The 17,912-nt window shown below is 39.6% G+C and overlaps 1 protein-coding gene and 1 long non-coding RNA gene across 2 annotated transcripts; one reads left to right on the plus strand and one right to left on the minus strand.

Moving 5' to 3' along the window:
* Positions 1–532: 532 nt before the first annotated feature.
* cmc1 (C-x(9)-C motif containing 1) lies at positions 533–11,266 on the minus strand. Its single transcript, XM_038711947.1, has 4 exons — positions 11,158–11,266; positions 10,560–10,652; positions 1,414–1,504; positions 533–1,231 (listed from the first exon to the last, which is right to left on the minus strand). The coding sequence occupies exons 1-4, from the start codon at positions 11,174–11,176 to the stop codon at positions 1,111–1,113; spliced, it is 324 nt and encodes a 107-aa protein (XP_038567875.1). The 5' UTR covers positions 11,177–11,266; the 3' UTR covers positions 533–1,110.
* Positions 11,267–11,730: 464 nt separating this feature from the next.
* Positions 11,731–13,400, plus strand: LOC119896870. The gene is made up of 2 exons (XR_005443301.1): positions 11,731–12,263; positions 12,699–13,400. It is a non-coding gene; the product is annotated as an uncharacterized LOC119896870 (long non-coding RNA).
* The last annotated feature ends 4,512 nt before the right edge of the window (positions 13,401–17,912 follow it).

Genomic DNA, 17,912 nt, shown 5'->3' on the forward strand with positions numbered 1-17,912 from the left:
AATAGCTCTGCAACATCACAATGCTCGTCTCCATACTACTGCTGACACAATCAATTCATCAACGAGCTGCTAAAAAAACATTTTAACAATTAACTCATGGTCTGAGTCATGTATCTTTTCCAGTTTCCCAATGAGATGATTTGCTGCTTTTCTAAATTTTAATTTTGCTAAATTGTTAGAAATTGAATACCTTAGGGTTAAAAAATGTTACAGACAAGCGATGTAAAAACATTATTTAAAGCTCTAGAAACTCAAACTGGTGATTATAACTGACTGAAACTCAACTTACTTAAATTACTGACTTAAAAAAAAAAAACTTACATTAAGGGTACTGTACTTCCTTGTTCACAATTTAACAAGTGTCCCATACATGACATGTTTTCAATTATCTTAAATTCAAGGCAACCAACCTCAGTCACCTGCTTTGTCACAGATATTCATGGATTACAACCATCATCAATTGTGCTGAAAAGGAGAGAAAAACATATTCAAAGAACCAGAACTTTATATTACGTATGATAATGATACCCCATTACAGTATTTCAGAAGCTTTTAATCTGAACTGTAAATGAAAAATGCAATCATGAACATTTCAAGTCATGTCTAATTTACCACTGCTAAGCACTTTACTGCTACTGATATTTCTTTTATTTACATTGCAATTGTCATATTTAATTGCATCCTGTAGGGACTCTTCAATTTATGCACGCCTCCAAAGCTGAAGTGTTGTGCTCTAATGAAGATCTTCCAGGTTTAGGTACAGACGGTGATATGATCAGGGCTTTCTGTATATTCTATCAATACATAAGCTCATTCGTAAATGTTAAGTAAATGCTGCTGATTCAATCAAGTGAGGAAAATAATTCTGGCCATCTAATAGGGAACACTTTGCAAATATACAGAACATAAAAAATAGGTATTATTTTGATTATATACCACTCTTGCACACCACAGGAGTTTCAGTCATTAATTCCACACATTTAAATAAAACACACAGGCTTCAGATGAACATGTATCCTTAGTGTGCAGTGCTTGGTGCTGGTTCTAGCCAGAGCCTCACACTTCGCACCATTGCCTTTAAAGGAGGGAATCTGGGTGTCATGTTGTTCATTACATGCTAGTTGGGAGTTTTTGTTTCCTGTTCTTTGTTGGGATCCCTGTCCTCTCAAACTCCAGTTTCTCTTGGATGTACTCCTGCTTACACTGCTCGAAAAACGCAGGGTCCTTGTAGCTGGTGGAAGACAGAAGATATTTATTTCACAGAATGAATGAAGACTCGATAGGCAAAAGTTAAGGGTGCCAGCGAGGGTGGCTGAAAGATGTTGGTGGAATAACACGTGGTGCAATAACACATGAGGACACACCTTACTGTGTGAGTGCTGAGTGTTGCAGAACAAACTGCAAAATACTCACTGTATTGTCAGACATTCCTTCAGTGCTGCATTCTCCTCTCGACACTTAAACACCATGAAGAAACCGGATTCTTTACAGCAGTGGTTGAAGGCTGGAGAAAGAAGGTGGCAGAGAGAACGAGATTAGGAAGAAAAAGATTACCAGAAAAAGAGAAACAGGCTCAACATGTGCAATAGCTGCAAACATAAATTAAATTAAATAATTTAGAACTTGCTGAAATTCTATTAACATTCTACCTTTCACCTTATATTATTTGATCCTAGAAAACAAGCAGTCATGAAAAAACAAGCACCCACAGGCAAACCAAGATGGGCCTCATTCTCTGCACTCCACCACAAGAAGGAACCTAGTCATAGGGTCATGTTGCCAAGCCTTTCATCTAACAGCCCACACTTGAGCATCCTCCACCTTGTCGTCCCCAGCGGGTGCATAACGGCAGCCCTAACATCACTATGTCTAAGGAGAGTAAAGATTCCCCTTTACTTCGACAACTGGCTAATTTGTGTCTCCTCATTTTGGGAGGTAGACCAAAGAACATCCAGGGTCCTCATATCGAGGCACTTGGCGTGTCTTTCAGAAGAGCTTGTTTCATCCAACATAGCAGACTACCTCAATCAGCTTGTCTCTGGATTCATTCTCAATGCGGGTATGCCCAACTCTAGAAAGGTTTTAGTGCCTACTACAGTCTTTCCATCTTGGGGCAAGTTTGACTGTCCAGGCATGGCTCAGGCTGCGCAACAATCACACCCCTGAGGCTGCTGCATCTATGCCCCCTGCAGAGGTGGTATAACAGCCTCCACATAAACCCTTGTTTACACAGGTGTGTCAAGGTCAGAGTGATTCACAAGTGCCTTGTTCGTCTCTGCCAGTGAAGGGACAGCATGGTTTTGCTGCATGGTGTTCATCACATTTCAGTTCCAATGAAGCGAGAGGTGGAGACAACAGATGCAGTCCGGGGGGTATGGAGTATCAATGAACATTTCAAGCTGAAATACTATTCGATATTCACTGGGAACCAGTCTTTACTATTCGAACATATTTGTTTTTGTTGGTTTTCTACCAGTCCATGAGATCCATGTTGACGGGTGTGCACTTGTCCTGGCAGTACTGGTTAAGTTCAGTCATTGTCTGTTGTTTCCATGTTCCTCGCCAACAGCACAGTTTCATCTGATTCAACTGCAACTATCTCTTCCAAGCCCTCAGAACTGCTCAAGAGTAGATCACACACCTTTGCCTGCACAGCACGTTTACCTTCATCAGTTGTGAACCTCAGGCGTTTATGCCTTGGATCCACTAAGGATGAGATGTATGCAGCCTTGAGAGTGCTGCTGACATCTGCAGGTGCAAGCCACCAGTAAAAAAGACTGTGCTTGAATTGAGACAGTTTAGGTACCTCCCCATTATTGTTTTGACATTAGAATTGCTGTAATCAGGTAAACCATGCCATTAACCATTTAACTCCTCAATAACACCCCAATTATCAGTCAATTTGAGGGTTCGTGCATCTGATAGTTCAGTGAACATTCTGTCTGGCAAGACTGAAGATATTGCCGATCTTTGCTCAAGTAGTTGCTAGAACAAGCCACAAACTTGCTTTTGTTCAACACGTGTTCAACACTTGTGTTGCGACCCTTGCGTTGCAGTTATATTGTGATGGAAATGAGAAGCCAGACGACTGGCAGATGCAACCACATAGTTTATGTGTTGAAGCATGAATCTGTCATTTTAGCAAGTTGGAGTGAATGTGCAAAACAATGCTCAGAGTGCCATTCCGGGTGTTCAGTGTTGGCTAGCACCATGTTGCTAGCACTTACATGTACACGTGCTGTGACTTTTCTGTTTAGTCCCAGGTGTTCAGTAGCGGTGGAAAGCACAATTGCCAGGTATTCAGCAGTATGCCGCTCTGGCATTGCTTATTCTGCAGAACAGCACTCTGTATTTCCCAGTTGAGTGGGTAATGACAGGTGACATAGATACGATTCAGTTCTAAGTGCTGTCCGTGAATCTGTGGTCAGAGACAGTTTTTCCAATACTTGTCAACCCAGTGCGCAGCTCACTTGGATTATTGTATAGTTTCTCCAGTTTTTCAGTAATGAAAAATGCCACCAAACTTGGGTTATGTGGCTGTACATTGAGGCAACGTAGACCTTTAGGCACTCTCAGTTTTTTCCCTGCTATAGCAGAAAGAGTGGAACAGTATAAACAAAGGCTCCCTCACAGGGTTGTGAGACGCAGCAGGTAAACCTGACCCCTCAGATGTCATGTCATTCTACCAGGGGTGTGGCCAGATCCTGGGCAGCAATGAGGGTGTCACTATTGGACATCTGTACAGAGGCATCCTGGAGCCTGTACTAAGAAGCAGGATTTGAGGTTAGCAAGGTAACTTCAAGATTAACTGCGGGTTTTCAGTCCTACAACGGTGGTTCACTTCTTACCGGGCTGAACGGCTAAACTGCTCCGGAGCAAAATTACCATTTATAGAAGATCCAGCAGTGTTTTATAGGATACTTTTATCCTGTGGGTAATGTGAAGATGCTCTTGTATATCAATATCATCCTACAACAGACTAATTGAAGCAATAAAGTACCTAATGTACTTTTAAGATGAGCATTAGTAAAATAAGAAATTGCTAATTAATTGCTCAAAAGTCCACTTCATAGATCCTGTTGCAGCCTTTAAAAGAAATGGTTTACATTTTTTTTTATGTTGGACTAAATGTTATAAGTATATTTTGGTATTCAAATTAAATCTGACCCCAGTTACTGTCTCCTAAACCAGCTGCAATCTAATGCAAAAAATAAAAAATATATAACTGGAACATAAGTTGTAAAATGGGTTGAGCAGTAAATATGGTGATTGTTAATTGAAATACAAATTAAAAGCCCTTTCACAAGGTTGCATTAGTGACACTGTACCCTGGCTTGTGGTGTATTACAGATTAAAACGTGCAAGGTCCCCATAAACAGTCTTCACCTTGTTAGCAAGCTCTTTCTCAAGGATTTTATAAAAAACACTGCCCTCCAATGTCCCTTTTCAAACAACTGACATCATAATTACCTTTATCAGTGGCATCAGTATGGTTATCACACAGACACTTTCATGAGGATGCAGATGTGAAAAAACCAATGGCAAAACCAATTTAGAGAAGCAGAACAGTGCGACTAATCTAATCAGCAAATGCCTCATCCCTGTCCCATGGTACTAATAGAGGCTGCAGACGGTTGCCTTTCTGATCACAGCAACAGCAAAGGCAAATCTTTGAGACTAGCTTTATGACAGAAGAGGCACTCATAAAGAAAGGTATGCCGCCACCTTCACTTTAAGCTGTTTTGTTTACGTAAAAGATGCATAAAGATGCAGTGTGTAGTTTGACAGTTAGTAGAAAGCAGAAGCTAGGGGGTTGAATGTTTAGTGATACACATAACTGGGTCTAGTTATAACAGAAAATAAATGTCTGGATTTTGAGCAAGATTTATTTATTTCTGAATAATGAAATGAATGAATAATGAAACAGCAACTTAAAATATGTAATAGTCATTGGAAAAATTACTATTTCAATTGAGTTTTTTTCTTTCCGTGTTTTGGATGTGGTGACACAGACATAGACCTAATGATTTCAATTTACAAGTAGATTTCTGCAAATCAAAGTCTTGCAAAAGCTTAACAGCAGTCAATGTCAATGTGAAAGTGGTTGCTAATTGAGTATGTGGGTTGTTCAAATGGTGTGGTTCAGAAAGACATGTGAGTACAGACATGAATCATCAACGCAATAGGAAAAATCACGTCAGGTAAAATAAACCTGCAAAGATGTTGTTTACAGGTCAGTAGGAGTCGTATGCTTCAACAATAAAGCCTACAATATACGACAGGCATATATTATGAGACAGAAAACACAGGAAAAAACAAAGACCGTTTTTTGTTTTTTACTTTTCTTTGTAAAACACAATCATACACACACACACACACACACACATATGCGGGAGCCCAGTGCAGACACACAGAATGAAATGACAGAGGGCGGACGTGGAGGTGTGAAAAAGAGGAGGACGAGAAGCTAGTAATGTGAGGGGGGTTTCCACTACCCACACAGCCACTGTCTGCCCCATCACCTCTGGCTGCATGTGCAATGTCTCCCCACGTGAGCAATACACACTGGCTCATACAGGCTGTCATCATATTTCTAGAAACCACATTATCTGGCTGATGTGTTGCTGGAGTAGACAGGGCATACACGAGCAAAGCTGCAGCCACGGTTTCTGTGCCATGCCAATTGGCCTGCTCCTCAATTCAGAGAAATTACAAGGACTCAGGATGTGGGTTGTTACAGTGGCGGGACAGAGTTTAGCCATGAACAGTCAAAAGATTATGGGACAGGGAAAAACAAGGTTAGAAGAAAGTCCATAGAAAGAAGATATCAAATAAGCCTCCATGCCAAAGAATGCAGTGCTGCAGAGCTTGATCTACATTTACATTTATTCATTTAGCTGACGCTTTTATCCAAAGCGACTTACAATTGCTATACATGTCAGAGGTCGCACGCCTCTGGAGCAACTAGGGGTTAAGTGTCTTGCTCAAGGACACAATGGTGGATGGGTCACAGTGGGGGATTGAACCCGGGTCTCTCACAGTATAGTCTTATCCATTGCGCCATTGCCACCCCATCTACATGAGTCAAAATTAATTTCTAGGTATTTCTATGTTTTACGCTTTCTAAAGTCTACATAATTTCTCTGGAGGTAAAATGCAAACCATAAAACAAAATTAAACTGGTGGATGGCAATATCCTATTGTGAATCTTAACTGTAATCAGGACTAAATATTATTAGTTAAAATATCTAAAATAACCAGAATGGGGAAGAAAATAATCATCTTGTCATACTTCAGTGACCTGCAAATACACTGCTCACTCAAGCAGAGTATAATAAACACTTCAAGTTCCTAACCTTAAAATGAACAAACAGTATTTTATTTTAACTTTCATTTTCTAAAAAAAAACTCAAGGATTTATTTTCTAGAATATAGCAAATAAACCCCTTAAATTAAAAAGGATTTACATAGTCACTTCATAGTCTTGGATTTAAAAATGTAGAATGAATTTCCTGACCAATATGCATCCAATCCAATCCAATCCACCTTTATTTATACAGCACCTTTAAAAACAACACTGTTGACCAAAGTGCTGAACACAGTCTACAAATAAATAACAACATACAATAAAGGCACAAAGAAAATTAATAAACAATAAATCACAAAAATGAAATACAATAATACATAACTGAAAGGACAACCCTCAAACTGTATTAAAAACCAAAGAAAATAAATGAGTTTTAAGACATGATTTAAAAACAGAAAATGACTCAGTAAGTCTAATATGTAGAGGCAGCTCATTCCAAAATCTTAGAGGTGCTACAGCAAACGCACAGTCACCTCTAGATTTACGTTTAGATTTAGGGACTACCAGCAGTGCCTGATCAGCCGATAGGAGCGTACGAGATGGACTGTAGGGCACAAGCAGATCAGACAAATACTGGGGAGCCAAGCCATGCACACAATTAAAAACAAATAAAAGAATTTTAAAATCGGTACGAAAGTGCACTGGAAGCCAGTGTAAGGATTGGAGAATGGGTGAAATATGGGCAAATTTTCGAGTTCCAGTTAAAAGACAAGCAGCTGCATTTTGAACTAGTTGTAATTGTGCCATAAGTGATTTGCTATGACCACTACAGAGTGCATTACAATAATCTAAACGAGCGGTGATAAAAGCATGGATTAAAATCTCAAAATCATGTCGAGATAAAAACGGTTTTACTTTGGCAAGTTGCCTCAGCTGGAAAAAACTGGTTTTCACCACTGCACCAATTTGGGCATCAAGTTTTAAACGACAGTCCAACTTGACTCCCAGATTTGTGACCACAGAGCTAATATCTCGGGTTAGCCAACCCAGATCAACAGGACCCGCAGCAGCTGAGTCATTCAGAGTAAGTAACGTGAGCTCAGTTTTACTCTCATTTAAATACAAAAAAATTCATAGCCATCCATGCTTTCACTTCATTCAGACACTCTAAAAGGGTTTTTGACTGACTTAGCGGCACATAAATTTGTCATCAGCATAAAATCCTGCATTTATGAGGTGAACTGAGCTAAACAAGGGAAAGACAATGAAGAAGAATAGTGCTTTGTGAAATTTAATACTGCATTATACTGAGATGTGTTTCTAATATTCTGTCTACCCTAATTGATACAGTTGGCCTTTCCCACAGTAGATATTTTGTCATAGTAAAGCACAGATGTCACTAATAACATTAATGATGGCTCTGTTCTATTCCAGTGTCTCAGTATGGAATGACAGTGTGAGCCAGCATGCACAATACTAAGACCCTGAGAGTGAAGCAGCTAAAAGGAATTCAGCCATCCTTAAGTTTTATCATTTATATCCAGCTTTCCTACTGTAACAGGTCAAAATATCTTCCTTTAAAAAAGGCCTATAAAACATTATAAACCCCATTCGATACATTATGTCCATACAATCAATTTATTAGTTGACTAATAGTCGTAGGATTTTATTGATGATTAGGTGATGTAGTTCTAATCTAGTAAAAATCTAATTTTTTCTTTAGTTTTATGGCAGAGCCACAGATGAATTAAAGCATGTTGAAGGATCTCTGGGTCTTTAAAGACCAAATATATTTGTGAATGTAACTGATTCCAGTGGTGTGACCCTCATTGTTCAGTAAACATTAATAACTATTGACCTTTTTTTCACAGCAGAGATTTTAAATTGTCATCGCAGGAACAGGTGTTACTGATTTTGTTATTGATGGCTGACTTTTAATAAGCCGTTCCAGTGAACCAGTATGCACAATACCAAGGACCTGGAACTGGTTCTCCTAAATTGAATGCAGTTAGTATTCAGTATAGTATTAAATGCACCTGACATGTTACTAAAAAAGAAAAAAGGTCTAGCTCCGCATAAATTTAGACGAGACAAGTTTCAGTACAAATAAGTTATGAAACTGTCTTGTGGGCATGAATTTAACCAGGATATGTGAATCTAAGTTATTAACTTAATTTATAATTAATCAAAAAAGCATCATGTTTGTGATCTTATTTGTGGATGGAAAACAAACCAAATAAAGGCAAAACAATTTCAATCCAACTACAATATGTGTAAAGGAAATGCATGCTAATTTATTGAGTGTAAATGTTACCAGCAAAACCATAAGGAAACACAAGACAAGCACGGCTGTGGTCATAGGTGTCGCTAGACCCTTTTTAGTGGGGCAAATGTCCCTGTATCCATGTGCTGTACCCCGGTAAAATTGTCAAGACCCTTGGCGTCGTTTTTGGACGTGTAGAGCTCCGCAGTCAAGTTAGCAATAATATACATGCAACGTCCGGTTACACTTTCAAAATAAACTACTGGTTAATGTGAAAAGACACGTAGTTAATGATATGAAACGTCACAAAAAATTAGCCAATGTTGAAAGCGGGTGTGTATAACGGTGATGAGAGGAGAAACAGGGACTATCCTTCTGTGTACAAGAAGAGAATATAAGAGAAATAACTCAATGAGAGTTACTTTCAGGAACAGCAGTCACCTGACAATCCTCTTTTCTGAAAGTCTGATGTGAGCAGGTTCATGTGCCGCTGCAGTGAATCTCTCTCTGTTTTGCTAACCCAGCTGAGTAGCACAACTAGGTCTGTCTATGTCTTGGTAGCTTGCTAGACTGTGACTGATAAATGTGACATAAATGATAACCACATCGCGCGTGAACATGCGCTCATAAGCGCGTGCACAAAATGAAACTGGCTGAGCGGTGCTACAGTCTGCAGCTGGACTTTATTGCATTCCAGCAGCAACATTAGTGCGACCAGTCCAGATAGCACACACATGTGATGGCACTCTTCATAGGCACACATCATTTTAAAACGAGACAGTGATTATCTGTCTCTCAGTGAAGGTTTAGTTACAACTCTGAACTAATGCAAAATGGAAAGCATGGAATTTACATTGAATATTAAAATGTTGATTAGCAGCACAGACTGAGCAATATGGATGCACATCTCTCAGTAAATAATAAACATGACTTATTCAGTCAAGTTATAGTATAAATAAAACAATAACAATAATTATCACAGTATAATTTTCCTCAATAACAATATAACAAATGTTCAATAAATATTCAATAAATGTTTGATCTTATTCATTTGAATCTTGAACAAATTACCACTTACATTTTCTATTAAGATATTTATTTTATTGAGGAAAAAGGGACTAAAAAAGATTGAACTTAATTTTAATTTTTCATATTTGTTGAAAACAGATTTTATCATAATAGTTCTGAATGTTCTGCCTCTTTTGATTTGTGAAGTGATCCACTGTTTGGCATCAAGTGTTTTCACCCAGCCCTAGTATAAATAGTATTTTAGCTTTAAGAATGTTAAAGGAAACTGGGGGAGCCAGTTTGTATGGGCCTGATGCAGCTGATAAAAATTATATCTAGCAAGTATTGATACCTATTATTTACAGGGGCAATGCTTAAATTTGTCAGTAGATGCTGAGGCATAAGTCAGAACGAGCACAGTTGATCCAAATCCTGTAACAGCACAGACCCAAGTGAAACACAGGCAGCCTCAGCCAGTACAAGCACAGCCAGAGGTGTACAGCCAGCATCAGTCTTAACAGACTTTGAGGATTTTTCTAGAAGAGGTTTCCATTGAGGCATATTACATAGACAGACTGGAGAAGTGGTAGTGAGAGCAATGCAGTGTCAGGTGTGACTGTGCAGCAATGGCAAACTGTTTACATGGTTCACAAGTCAAGTACGAGGGCCATGACAGAATACTTCTTAGGTGGTGACATAGTGCTTATGCTCCAGTCAAAGCCCTTTCTGACCTGACAGAGCCAATATTAAAGAACTAAGCAAAGGAAGCTGGCGAGGTACATACTAACATTTCATTCACTTCAATCAAAAATAAATCAAAAATGTACATGGGGGGTGAGATGGCCTGTGCCCCAGTAGAGTTTTATGTATAGCAACGTCCCTGGCTTTGGTCCTACATTTCTAAGCTATAGATGTATTTGACTGTTGAGTTGAACTTTTGGGTAGGGAAAAAGAGGTCATCTGTTAGACGCACACACACACCTTCAACTTTCTCAGCACAGTGCTCCTTGGCTCTCTCCCTCATCAGCTTGGGGATTAGGACATCTTTCTCCACATGCCTCAGTTGGATCTCCTCTGAGGAAGCAGGGCAAAACGAAAGACAGAGAAGTTACACCGGTAAACCAACAGAACCACGGCCAGCATAAGTTAATCACTAGCCCCCGTTTGTTCCACTTATATGTTTAGAGAGACTTTTGCTTCAGCACTCACACTTGACAGACACATTGCGGGGCTACATCCTCACTGTTTTCATTAACTACATTCATGCCCACGACCAAAAAGTGTTCAATGCATGTAAAGTCAACTTATATAGATCACTGACGAAGGTGGTGGACATATAACTGAGTGGACACAGCAAGAGCCATTTACTGCATCATTGGCCTTTACGCAGAGATAGCCACTTGAGGTTACTTAAGGCTAGCTAACGTTAGCCACACGAGTCCGCATAACATTGAGTAGTTTTTTCGTGAAAGCACGGGGCTGAATAAAGCCGAATGAGGAGCGGTGTGTGAAGTAGGTTAGATACTTTACGTCATTGAAAGTTACGTCAAGCGTTTCAGACAGCAGAAATATTTAATACCTGCGTTGGCTGTCTCCATTGTGGTGATGTTTCTCAAAACATTGCAAAACTGAACCAATGTGACCTAGCTTACGTACGCTCAGAATACTTCCGCTGACGTACTTACGTGGCGTAAGAAACTACAAATCCCAGAGTCACATACATACACAGACAAAGTCCAACAGCCCTGAAATGAAACTTGTGGTGGTGAGTCGGTGATTTACCTCTATGGTAATAACCATAGTGGACTGTTAAAGATGCGCTTGTCCTTCCTATGTAATAATAATAAATAATAATAATCATAATAATACTTTAGAGGTCTTCACTGCAAATGCACTACAAATTATTTGTAAAGTACCTACGACACATATAAATCCCTTCTGGTTAAGTTACACACGTTACGGTACAGGCGGTAGACATAATTGCAGTATTTATTTTTATTTAAGCAGGTGAGTCTTGCAAAATCGCTTTTGCAAGAGAGAGACCGGCCAAGACGCAGCATAAAAATTACTCAAGAGTACTCAAAGAGTACTGCCTTTTGTAAAACCTCAAATTTAAGTCAAAGAGCTGTAAGAGCTGTTGATTCGGGAGATATTTTTTATTTGTTTTATTAATTTTATTTTTTTGGTGTGACATTATGTATTAGTGAGAGTCAAGAGTGAATTTAGTGAAGACCTTCTTCTATTAATATTATATGACTTTTTAATTTTAATGAACATTTTAATTGATTGTTATACATAATTGTACAAATCTATCTATGATATCTCTAGCATCCCTAACAAATTCAACAATATTCCAATTTACAGCTAAATTATTATAGCTTTAATATTGCAATATTAAATGAATGAATACTTTGGTTATATGTTCTTTCTTTTTTCTTTCACATGCAAAAAGTACACAAAACCCAAAATCTGTTGTTTGGTCCAACTGGCATGAGTGGAATAGAGCCATAAGAACGGTGAAAGAATACTCCGCTGAAAGTACATCGACATCCAGCCACAATGTATCTGAGCCTGCACTACAGACTGCATGTTGAGCGCATTGTGCCTAACCACAGTCAGTTGTGTGGCGGACTGGCTGTCTAGATCCCATGCAAAGAGGCCCCACCTGTTCAGTCAAAGCGACAGGTACACACTGACAGACACACATACACACACACACCTTGAAGAAAAAGACAAGCTTCACACATATAGTTAGACTATAGACTACAGTAAGAAGCAGGCGTAGGCTACCCACCTCCACATCCAAACCACACATACACACCCTGAGCGCCTTCACAACTCACACTCACCCACACACACCACCAGCAGAGGGGATATGAATCGCTTGCCTTTCCGCCTGAAGTTCTCACGGCTCTCTGACCTTACAACGTTAAAGCTGCCACTCTCCTCGGTGAAGGAGCACATTCTTTTCATCTACAAATCAAAGGACAGGAAGAAAAAAAAAAAACAATGATTTTTACAAGTAGAAAAAAGACACATTTAACAAACAGAGACCACAGGCCATCACCTGTATGCATTGCACATGTTTTTTAATGTCTTTGTTTTGTTTGTTTACCCTAGACATAAAGACAGATGGACACACACATCTCCAAGCCCAACCAAACACCTCCCAGACATCACACTCTCCTGACACCAGGTGGGCATCTGCAGATTTTAATATCAGCAGATCTTTCCAAATTAGCACTAGCCAAATTTCTACAACAGGGCCAAGTGGAGCTCATGCGAATGATCCACTGAACCAAATCTCATAAAACATTTTAAATCTCTTGAATACTTGACAACACATTGTGTAGCTTTGTTGTGTATATTTTCATTCTGAAAGTGTCCCAAAAATCCACAATAAATATCATACTGTATATTAACAGGTTTAAATCCGTATATAAGTTATTTTTTCTTAATAAAATAAAATTCACAAATTAAGAGCAGAGGCAAATTGTGATGCCTATGAAGAGAAGACAATGGAAGACCCTTATTATGGAAATAATAATGCATCATCTACCTTTTTGGGTTACAAAGAAAATCTGATTCTTTGATGATGACAAATATGTATTTTTTAAATTTCTCCACAAATATAAATCAAAATGCATACTAAATGGAAAATAGACTAATTTACTAATACACTAATTTGGACCTAGTAGCATGAGCAAAACGATTAGATTGGCGAAAGGGTTATAATGATTCTCATGCACAATGTATGTTTAACGTCCATGTTCAAACTGTTTGTATTTTTCAGAAACAAAAAAACTAAATCTTTGCTGGAAACAACTAAATCTTTGCAGTTGATCATTCTCAACTGGAAAACACAATATTATGTGTGTCTTTTTTATTGTATATGGTAATAATATTCAATGCTCCAGCCTGCATGCTTCTCTCACTGAGTCCTTATGAATTTCTCTGTCAGTGTTGCCTACTGAACTGCCATCATGTTCACCCTAAAAACAAAGCTTTCTCTTCTCTTAAATTCTTGTTTGTCAACAGTTTTCACAAAAACATTGGTGAATGGAGACAATAGAAACACCACATGCGCATTAATTGCAAGTGTGAACCCTCTACAGGTTTTATGATTATCATTTTGTGTCAAGAATAAATATATTACGTGAGGTGTCTTTAAAACAATACCATAATCTGTAAAATCATATACAAGATGAAAAAGGAACCACATCAGTTCTATGTCTGAGGAAGAGAGAAAGTGAGCAAGTCTCAAGCCCAGTTGGCTCCATAGTGGAAACTGCTCAGTATACCCCAGGTATCGTGCTGGCTGATATGGCAGGGGCACGGGCTCCCAACACTGATCCAATATTACCCAAGCAGCAGGGCCCCGTGAACCTGGCAGAAGGAGGTTAGCAAAGTTAAACCCTCTTACTACATGCCTCACTGCTCAGGGCCAACCACCAGCTCCTCCAACTGTCCACTGACAGTCACAAAACAAGGCCCCTGTTAGAGAATGTTAAAGGGTCATTGCCACTGACACATCTTGCACTCTCCATAAAACCAATTATTGATGTATGATTTATGTATGTTCATTACTTTAATCATGTAGAATCCACTAACAGCACTGTTAAAAGTAGAGGATGAAAAAGCCTTTAATGCAACAAGCACTAGGACAGATTATAAATTGTACCACAGCAGAAGGCATAAACATTTAGTAGTTAAAACTGATCCTTAAAGTTAAGTTTGATGACTATAATGCCTAAGCCGGACTGGGTGTTTTACTAAAGGCTCCTCTCTCTGTGCCGATCCCCTCGTCTGCTCCGCTGCCTCAGTCCCCACTCCTCCGTGTCTGTGATTTCCAAGACGTCGTACGGCCCGCAGATGGGGTGTGGAGATGAGATATTTGAGAGTGTTTAAGCCTGTGCCGCGGGGAGCCTCTTCAGGGTCGATGGAGAGCAGATAATCCAACGGCTCGGGTGAGGGGATTACAAACCTACAGGCAGACCTCTGCTGTCGAGTCCTGCTGTGGGGCACCTTCCGCAGGTCACCCCGGTGAAATTTGGCAGTGGTAATTATTGTCAAGGTCAGCTAAGTGTATCTTGATATTAGAACAGCTTGGTGGCTTCACCTTTTCTCCTTGCTAGCTTTTGGTAGTGATTCATTTCACGCAAGATTATAAATTCTTCTAAAATGACTCTGCCTTCTTGGTTTGCTCATATAGCTCAGCTCTTTAACCAGACCTGTCACAGTAGAAGGACATTTCCATCCATCCATCGTCAACCGCTTATCCTGCATACAGGGTCGCGGGGGGCTGGAGCCAATCCCAGCTGACATCGGGCGAAAGGCGGGGTACACCCTGGAGAGGTCGCCAGTTCTTCGCAGTAGAAGGACATTTAGATATTTTTATTTATTATTCTGATAACAATTTCGCTCATAGGTTAGTTAGTAAGTTTGAAGCATGTCACTGGTGTGTACCAAATGAAATCACCAGACACCTATAGATAAAAAGCGTGCAACTCAAATGTAACAATATAAGAAATAACACAAATATTTTTGGGCAGATCCCCCGCTTTCCTAGAATACCACTCTACCATGAGATTCAAATGGGCCAGAAAGCCTTTTTGCTTAACCTGGCTCTGGACATGTTGGCACCACCCAAGCAATGTCAGGATGAATTTCCTCTCAAGCAAGTGAAGGGGTCTGCCACTGTGCCACAATCTGCACCCGCTTCTCAGGCAGGGTAAACCCTTTGACACCACAGTTTTTAATTAAAATTACATTAGGAGTAATCAGCCAGAAGAGTTGGGGATGGAGGTCAGAGGGATCGAGGGAGGGGTGGGTGAGAGGAGGTACGGTGTGGATAGATGATAGAGGGGGAGAGTTTGATCCTAAACCAGTGATCTCTGCTGCCAGGTCAGAAAAGATGTTGCTATTGCCATGCTTGGTCAGTCTTGTTGTTGTTTTTCTGTTGCTGAGGATTTTCTCTGGCTCTATAAATTGTTTTAAAGGACTGTCACTGGCACATTCCACTCAGTCTTTAGTTTTGCATGACAGTGCCTCACATCTCACATACAAATATGATTAAACAATATAGCTGGCCAATTCACTAATAAATATAGAGTCAACAGTATACATGAGATGACAGTTTAATAACTTCCTCTACTTACTGCATTTTCCTCACGTCCTGGTCTGACACATTCAGCTATGATTCAGAAAATACGTTTATGAAATTAAGTTGTTAAAAGGGGTTTTTTTGAAAGAGGGGACACATCTGGCTTTCTCTCTGCATCTGTAAAAGGGGAAGACCAAATGTTAAAATGACTCCCTTCTTCCCAGAAACAGGAGAGGGCTGAAGAGAGACAGGTACAAAGACACCATTCGTTCTCACTTGAGGGGCTCTCGCCAAGATAATTATGAGCTTTATGAAAGTACAGTGCAAAAACTGGAAGAAACCCACCAAAAGAATGGATGGACAGGAGAAGAAAATTACTTTTCCCCTCTGCCTATGCTTTATGCCCCCTTTAACAAGAGAGGAGACGGCAATGGATGGAGGAGGTCTTCTTCAGGAGGCATCCCGGGGCTTTTGCGGCAAGGCATACAGGAACGAGGAAGAGCATTCTGCCCTTCGTCTGTTTCTCCCATTCATTAAGGCAGCAAACCTTTGACCATTCTACAATGACCAGAGTTTTGCCTCATTACATGGTCCATATTGATGAAAAGATGAAGAGGACAGGGACGAGGACAACAAGGAGAGCAGAAATGAAGACCACACCATTTGAATAGGAGTTAGACTCCACTAGCACTAAACAACACCAAAGAGTACATCTTGTCTTTTGATCAAGTTTTTTCTCCATCTCTCTTCCCTTTCTCTGTCCTTTTTTTCTAGAATATGATCCTCTCTAGGCTTCAGTACCTACATTGCCTACACTGTGCTGAGTGTCTGAATGCGGTTAATTATCTAAAAGGAAAAGTTTGTACCTGTTGAAAAGCTATCCTTGGTTGCTTGGCTTGTTAATGCCAACAAAAAGCAGCCATTGCGGATGGTCAGAGGACACCACATGCTGTGGGAGCCTTTCAGACATGTCCCTAATAAGAATGCAGTGGTGAGAGCTCCTCTGAATGCACGCAGGGGGAGAGGAAGATAGGTAGGAAGGAGAAAAGAAAAGAAAGGGGAAAAAACATCTTTTACCTCTCCATCTATAATTACTCCAAATGAAGAATAGGCTGAAGAAATGGCTTTCCATTATGACAGAAAAAAACCCATCAAGTAGAGAAGGCAAAGCACAAGATCGATAGTTTTTTAATGGATAAAAGAGAAGTTTTTATAACATCTCAGAAGTAACGATGTATGTGCATCAGCGTGTGTATGTGCGTGTGAGAGTGTGCTTATGTGTGTGCTCAAGTAAAATCACACATTTGTGACTTTTAAATGTACAAAAGCACTGTCCCGACACCATTACGACTTCATCAGTCCTTCAGTATAGTCATGCTACAGTTATCTGAATTTTTGCTTTTTTGCATGAAACGCTTGGAGATCTTCATCAATTGCTTTCACAGTATGCAGGCCCATTCTTCTCTCTTTTCTCCTCTTCACTTCATTTAATAAAATGAATCCAAAGCAAGAGGGCTGCATCCTCTTTCCTCTCTGTCAGCATTAGACAAAGATGTTGCTGTCTGTTGGGTTGTCTGTGTGTGTGTGTGGTGTGTGTGTGTGTGTGTGTGTGTGTGTGTGTGTGTGTGTGTGTGTGTGTGTGTGTGTGTGTGTGAGACCCGCTGACCTGGGAGTAGGTGTCATCTCATGTTACAAATGGCTGGTAAATGTTTTCAAACGATCACAGGGGCGCTCACATGAAATGTCCAAGGTGTTGCATAAACCAGAAATATGTATGTTTCTCATTACCAACAAATGTAAGGTCGTTGTACAAAACATTTTCAAATATTCGGCAAAACTTGCAAATTTATTTCCTTGACTGTCAAAAGTTATTAAGTTAAGCTGACTTATTTTTCTTACTCAAAATTGTTAAAAACTAAATGAATTCAATAAGGGATAAGATTCATTAAGCAAATTCAATTCTAAATTCCCACCGGATACAATACCATCCTACCCCAGTCTTTGCAGAAGACACATTAAATATACCTCCTCTCTAGTATCCCAATTTGCTGAGCTTCTATGCCACCAGCAGAATATGAATGGGCTATTGTCTGAATTTTATAAGGTGACTAGCACTGAATGTTTGTGAGCAATTGACAGTGCTTTTATAGGATCAGTAGGTGTTTGTATGTTTATAATAAATTACACTAAAAATGGTGAAAAATACACCTTGGAAAGGATGATGCAAATCA

This window comes from Micropterus salmoides, unplaced genomic scaffold (genome assembly GCF_014851395.1).
Source record: "Micropterus salmoides isolate LMB-PRFRI ecotype aquatic unplaced genomic scaffold, ASM1485139v1 Ms_hic_scaffold_11, whole genome shotgun sequence".
NCBI lineage: Eukaryota > Metazoa > Chordata > Actinopteri > Centrarchiformes > Centrarchidae > Micropterus > Micropterus salmoides.